Genomic DNA, 6,918 nt, shown 5'->3' with positions numbered 1-6,918 from the left:
ATGTGGGCTCTTAATAATAAGGCCTATCACACAGCTCAATTAATCTACTATAATAATATCGCCTGTGATGCTAACCTGTTCTGTGGGTTTACACTTTACAGCAGTTTTTCCCAACCTTGCCCATTTCTAGGTTAATGGACTTAAACTGCCAGATTCTTATCAATCGCCATGCTGGCAGTGGAATTCTGGGAGCTGAAGTTCAAAAACCAAGAAATGCCCAAGGCTGGGAAACACTGCTTTACAGCTAACATCAAACAATATAACACATCTTCTCCTACATATCCTTTTTCAAATTTTCCTTTGGGAAAAAAAGACTCTGTTTACTAGTTTTGGCATTATTAATTTTGAAAGTTTTTCAAACAAGTGTAAAGTCGGAAAGAAATTGACTCCAAGAGATAATTCCAAATAATGGGCTATCTGTGCCTAATGATAGAATTCCTCTTGAATTGGATTTGTATTAGGATTTCCCTTGCCAAACAAAGAAGAATGATAGGTAATTAAATTGCCCCAGGTGTTGTCTGGGGTTGATAAAATGAGCTAATGGGAAGCAATGAGCTGAAAGTAATAAGTGTGAGGAAAAAGAGAGTTGCAAGTAACACTGGTAAATGTAAGATTGTTTGATAACAATGTTTTGTTTTTAAGTAGAAGAATAGGGTGGGATTCAAAGTCCTAAAAGGTAATCAATATTTAATAGTGATACATTTTTAAATTGTGAATAGCAAATATAATAATTGATGCATTTACAAAAGACAACATTTAACTTTCTGTAATATGTTATTTTTATAATAGTAGGGCAGTTCTAATTCTTGAGCATTACTTACTTGGGAGATGCTGTTTGATTGTTGAGTGTGTTGCTGGATTTAAAATGCTAGTGAGACTTCCCAGTCTGTTACCTAGACAAGGTTAAGGCACCTTCCTCTAGCTTAATGATCTCCAGATATGGTAGACTGTAATTCTCACAATCTAACTAGCATAACTTTTGACAATGGGGGAGATAGGAATTTTAAGTCATTATTTTTTAAAGCAACAGTTTTGATAGTCCTACTATTGAGTCCCAGTGTGTTAGCTCCCAAATATATAATGTCATGTGTAGGAGAAAGTTAAACTTAAAAACTAAACTCACACAAATGCAAATGTATAAAGTAATACTGAGGGATCCTTAGTGCTCTCTGAGCTTGGTTGTTTTCCTGCAGATATTTCATTATCCAACTAGGTGACACCAATGCTTGAAATATGAGGCTTGTTACTTCATACTTCAAACTTCATAGCCTTGCTTACAGCCTTGAATACCAAAGACCTATCATTTTTTTCATGATAAACTCTCTTAACTTTGTTAATGGAATTTATTCAGTTTTATAGCTATCTTTAAAATTAAAGTCAAGACAGTAGCCATGATGATGCAATTTAAGTTTCACCTGAGGAAGATGGAGCTTTGATCACATCATTGCAGCTGTTCTCTTAATTTTTTTTAATTGTATCCTGTGGGCACTCCTATAAATTATTACTGAAAGTATTAAAGAATCCTTTTAGTTGGATTATGTTTGGCATCTCTTTTAGTTTCCCCTGAGTGACTATATGGATATATTTGTTGTTTTCTTTTCAACTGTATAAAAGTGGCTTTCATGATGATTTCACTCCAACTTACATCTTTAGCACTAGGATTTTCTGATAATCTCATATCCAAGTATTAATCAGTTGTGATTCTTTTTCCCTTTTTGAGATTAGCTAAATCCAGCTACGTGTTTCTAGATTTTAGAAATGCAGGAATGTTTGGTTGGAGATCCAGAGAAAATCAAATAGTTTTTATAGTTATTGCAATTTAAAAAAAAATTAATATCCTAGCAACAAACTTTCTTTAACTGGACCAGTGTTTTTCATCTTTAGCAACTTTAAAATATCTGGACTTCAACTCCCAGAATTCCCCAGCCTGCATGAGGGAAGGCATACTGGCTAGGGAATTCTGGGAGTTGAAATCCAGACATCTTAAAATTGCTAAGGATGAGAAGCACTGAAGTAGACAGTTGTAGAAAGTTTTTATATGGTCTAGCTAGCCTTCTGAATTTGGGGATAAGAAAAAAATAAATAAACAGCTTCTGTATTCCCTGCTTGCACTGAATCATGGCCTAAATATGTCCTGGCAGTATGTTTTCTCAGCTTTCTTCTCATGACATTTCCTCCTTCTCCTCTCAGGCCCATATGTAAATTGCCCTTAGTCTGGTCTATAATTTATTTACGGTGACTGAAGATAGCAACCTCATCCAACTGCAAGATAGGGATGCCAATGGGACAAGATGTTTCATGCCAGAATAGTTTTTAGCTGACTTAAAGACAAAGAGAGAGTGGCTCTCAATTCAGCAGTATATAAACAAAGCCTAGCTCGTGTGCTGGCTATGTAGTGCTGTGATATAATTACTTCCAATGGAGTAATTCTAGAGGAGAAAGAAGGAAAAATATGAAATCCTCATAATTCATCATTCATGACTTTGGATGTTTCTTTTCTCCTGGAATCCATACTTCTTGGAACATGGCCTGGAATGGCAGGAATTAGTAGTAGTATGATTAGTCTTGCAACCTTATTAATAAAATAAAATGTAAAATAAAATATAGTACATGCATAGTCTAATTCCAAAATAAAATAGATAGGAAGAAATAGTGATAAAATGCATAAGTGGTAATACAAGGAATCAGTAACTGGATAAATGACTCCCTTTTACAGGGTAAGGAAAAAAAATTAAACATAGCTACCTCAATAGTACCTGTTGCTTATTGAGGTACAATTCTACTATAGAAAGAGTCCAAACTATTGTTACCTTAAAAGGGCAAGGAGGAACAGAACATGTACAATAATCTCAATAAGAAAAGATTGAGATAATATCTGTGAGAATGTTCTCCTGCTTTCTAGAGTTTATCTGGTTGCTATGTATTCCTTTGTCCTGTTCTCCAGACAACAAAACCTGAAACCTGAACTGAGAGAGGGGGGAGGGAGAGAGGGAGGGAGAGAGAGAATATTATTCAGGTTTAAGTAAAAGTAAAGGTTTTCCCTGATCAGTTGTGTCTGACTCCAAGGTGTGGTAATCATCTCCATTTCCTAGCCGAGGGAGCCAGCGTTGTCTAAAGACACCTCTGTGGTCATGTGGCCAGCATGACTATACATCGAGGTGCATGGAACATTATTACCTTCTCATCAAAGTGGTATCTATCTACTTGCATATGCATACTTTCAAAATGCTAGGTTGGCAGGAGCTGTGGCAGTGATAATTGCATTTTCTTACATATCCTTGGGCATTGCTTGGGCAGAACTTACTTGCCTCTGTGCTACTGCTATTGTTGGTAAGGTGGCTTTCACTTTTTCATGCAGGATTTTTGGGGCATTTTATTCTATTTTTATTCCTTTAAAGAGAGCTAAATTGATGTGTATCTCTATGTGTATCCCATTCTAGACTGTGAAATCTTGTATTCAAGACACAGGACATGTGGGAAAAATAGTTGGGTATAAAATGCAAAGTAAGGATTGGTGTGAAGATTAAAATCCTAAAGCAGACTGTGAAACAGGTAACTGTAATCTAATTCTAATAGAGGAACTTGTAAAATGCCATATGGGATGGAAGGGTATTGATCAACCAAGGATAGGAAGCCGGCTTAGACTTTTCATTTTAAGAAAGTCTATTTCTGATATTAAATTAGCAATGGAAGTCAGTGTTTATCTCCTTGATGTTGTAGACAGTGAAATGAAAAGAGAAAGAAATGTAAAAAGTTGTATTTGTCCTTGTTTTAGCTAGCCAACTTCATTGATTTTTTAAAAAATAATATTTTGGCTGCTTTTTAGCTTCAGATGACAACTTGTATTTCTATTAGGAGAGAGTTACCATCACTATTTACTTCAAATGCAATTCCTGAGGATATGCTTGAGAGTTGGCTTACCCAACTCTGTGTTACTGAAGTGAAGTCAGCATGAGCTTCCAGTAAATTGATTATGATTGTTTTAGCACATGCATAGATAATTTGCCATTTCCTGGAATATTAAAATATGCAATCGTGTCTGAATTGCATAGCAAAACATAATATTTATTGCGAAGTACCAACACTACTTTATTATTGTTTATAATATTACTATTATTATTAGCTGATTTTTTAATATAACCAAGAGCTGAAGGTTGGGGGAGATTGAGGCACTGTGGGACCATAGTACAATGTTGAAGACTTTAATTTTGCCCTCACTATTGTGCTGGTTGTAATCAGATCCCCTCCTCCCTGTTTCTTATAAGGGAAGACACGTTCCACTGGTACTATCAAAAGCCTTGCTTTCCTTGGAAATGACAACTGAGTTTGGTGCTGGTGTCCCCTCTGTTTAGTCTCCTTGGACGCTTGCTAGCACTTTGTCTGTTTTCTTATCAGAATACTAGACCGCTGCCCCTTTCAGTTTTATTTTCTAAGATTGCACCCAGGAGATATAAAGAATTTTTTAAAGAAATAAGCACAGTGCTTGTGGCTGGCTTTTACTCTTCAGCCTGCTTTCCATTTAGGCATGCAATTGGGAAAGCATAATATGGGAAGTCCCATGGCACAGGAATCAAGTATTATTAAGCTACCTTGGGGGTTGCTTCTGCGTAGCTTCCCATTTGATTACAACTGTTTATGCAAACCTGTCCAAGTATAGTTTATTTGGGAAGTTAAATCTGTGGCTTAATGTGCAATAGGAACACCACACATATGTACATATATGTGCACATACAAACTGATTTGGAACAATTGGGACAAAGTTGAAATTCTCTTCTACCCAGAATCATGGTTCTTTAAAATGTAACCTCAAGCCTAAGTTTTCCAACATATAAATCTGAGTATGGCTTTGCATCGTTTTGCATCGCTCCCTGTAACCTGGTGAAGCAGGTGAATAAAAAACTTCCTCATTTTTGTTGATTAGAACACCATAGTAGGTACACACAACTTGTCTCAACAGGCTTCAAAGTTATTGAAGTACTGTAATAAATTGTTTAGAGCATTTATTATGTAATTATTATTTGTAAGGAAGAAAGACCATTAGGCGTATTTTAAATGTTGTCCCTGAACAAATTTCATTTTAGAAAATGTGTATACTTTACATGCAATTGTTCTAAATCTTTAGAGTTGATAAATAGATATGAACTATTTATGTTTTCAAGAAGTTCAGCATCTCTTACTTTGTCCTCGCAGTGTGGAAGAAAAAACCTAGGTGAAATGCTTCATGAAAAAGTGGCATTTGGTTAAGAAGAACCTGCGTGCACCATCTACTAGTATGGCTCTGTACTATCCTGGCATGTTTCAGAATTTTCCTTATGCATTTCTGCCCCAGGTTCCAATGCACAACATTTACAAGCCTCTTGCAATCATGGACTATAACATGGACTATGGTTACAATGACAGTTTATCCAACCAAATGGAGTACCATCATATCTATGGTCCAAGTCCTTTTTTTTACCCTTATCCTTTCTGGCAATTTCCCCAGGTGACTTCTGTTCCTCTGTGCCAGCCTTACAGTAACTATCGTCCTCATATGGCATTCCAGAGACCAAACTGGGATCTGTGGCCTGAAGGGTTTGTTCTGAGAGGAGAGCTCCATTGGGGTAGGCTTGAACGTGTTATGGGCCCTAGGAGGGACTTGCCAGACTTCGTGAAAGATGATCTCAGAAGAGTCTATGGCACCTATCCAAAGACAGATGTTTCCATAATGTACCAGAATGGTGAATTTATTGTAAAAGGAAACCCCAGAGTAGGAGAACAAGAATACAGGATAGAGAAGACAATCATAAGAAAAGAACCCACCCCAACTGCTAGTGAAGCTGAGGACAGCAGTGAAGAGCGGAACAGAAAGAAGAAAAAGAAATCAAAGAGATGATGTAGTTAGATTAAACCATCCTGACTGAACAAGCACTCATCTCTGCCGCTCTAAAAGCCAGTGATGCTTACACTGAAAACTGGGCTATAAGCACAACACTGGGGGTAGTGAAAAATAGTATTCCATTAAAATTTGTACAGTCTATTGCTTTGTCTGCAGCCAGTAATCACAGGAGGGCTGGTGGTGGTGCATTCACTAATATTTTATGTATAATTGATCTTGTGTTCTTGCTTGTTTTGCCAGTATCTGAAATGATTCTTGCATTGGAAAAGCTATGCAAAAATCAGAATTGCTGCTACCCTTACTTTAAATTTTTGCCAAACCTTTCCAAGGATCTTTTTCTGTCATATGTGTATGTGTGCGTGTATATATATATACACACTAAATAATTATAATTATAACTAAATAATTATAAGATATTCACTATGGTTCTATTTAGAAACTAAAACTTGAAATGACAATATAAGATAATAGTGTATTTCATTGCCATCTATTTTTTCACCTGTAATTTCAGATACACAGAAAGCTAACATTGGGGCAGGATTGTCATTTTAGATTAGCAAGGATTCACCTTGCTTAACTCTTAAAATAGCCTTTTCAATATCTTCTCTGCCATTGATTATTTCTCTGAATCTCATCATCTTATTCACAAAGCTGTGATTGACTATTAGACTAAAACCTAATTTGTACACAAGCTATTTGAGCAATTTTAAATAAAAACAAGCATGTCCTAGTGTGTGATTGTTCTTGTTTAAGTGGAAGTTTCTTAAGTATAATGATAAGACTATATTTTTTGAAGAAAGTATTTCATCAGGTTATTATCTCCTGACTTTGAGGCAAAAGTCAAATCATTTTGATTTTCTCTTTAATATTATTTTGATCTTAGAATTGGAAAGATATTTAGTCTCTTGTGTCCAAAGTTAAATTGACCAATTGTTGGCTATCTTCTGCTTGATCATATTTAGTAACTGATTCCAATTATCAAACTGTTCTTCCTGTTAGGCAGTGTTTCCAGAATTTAAATGTTAAGCACTCTGGAAAAGAGA

At 35.8% G+C, this 6,918-nt stretch overlaps 1 protein-coding gene across 3 annotated transcripts; it reads left to right on the top strand.

Annotated features, from left to right (window-relative positions):
- The first annotated feature begins 3,052 nt into the window (after positions 1–3,052).
- Positions 3,053–6,680, top strand: LOC107290838. 3 transcript variants are annotated; one of them, XR_001548962.2, is made up of 3 exons: positions 3,117–3,330; positions 3,441–3,552; positions 5,191–5,404. XR_001548962.2 is itself a non-coding variant. In XM_015819764.1 (2 exons), the coding sequence occupies exon 2, from the start codon at positions 5,222–5,224 to the stop codon at positions 5,870–5,872; it is 651 nt and encodes a 216-aa protein (XP_015675250.1). In that variant the 5' UTR covers positions 3,053–3,192; positions 5,191–5,221; the 3' UTR covers positions 5,873–6,680. The 3 variants fall into 3 exon arrangements, 2 of the variants coding, with proteins under 2 accessions (XP_015675250.1, XP_015675249.1); XM_015819764.1 differs by lacking the exon at positions 3,441–3,552 and having other exon boundaries at positions 3,053–3,192; positions 5,191–6,680; XM_015819763.1 differs by lacking the exon at positions 3,441–3,552 and having other exon boundaries at positions 3,120–3,330; positions 5,191–6,680.
- Positions 6,681–6,918: the final 238 nt, after the last annotated feature.

This window comes from Protobothrops mucrosquamatus, unplaced genomic scaffold (assembly GCF_001527695.2).
Source record: "Protobothrops mucrosquamatus isolate PMUCROS unplaced genomic scaffold, P.Mucros_1.0 scaffold984, whole genome shotgun sequence".
In the NCBI taxonomy this organism is placed as follows: Eukaryota; Metazoa; Chordata; class Lepidosauria; order Squamata; family Viperidae; genus Protobothrops; species Protobothrops mucrosquamatus.
The sequence above is the reverse complement of the archived record's forward strand: the minus strand, read 5'-3'. Positions and strand labels throughout refer to the sequence as shown.

Coding starts and splice junctions, on each gene's coding strand:
- LOC107290838 (XM_015819764.1), top strand. CDS start 5,222: ATGAAAAAGTGGCATTTGGTTAAGAAGAACCTGCGTGCACCATCTACT.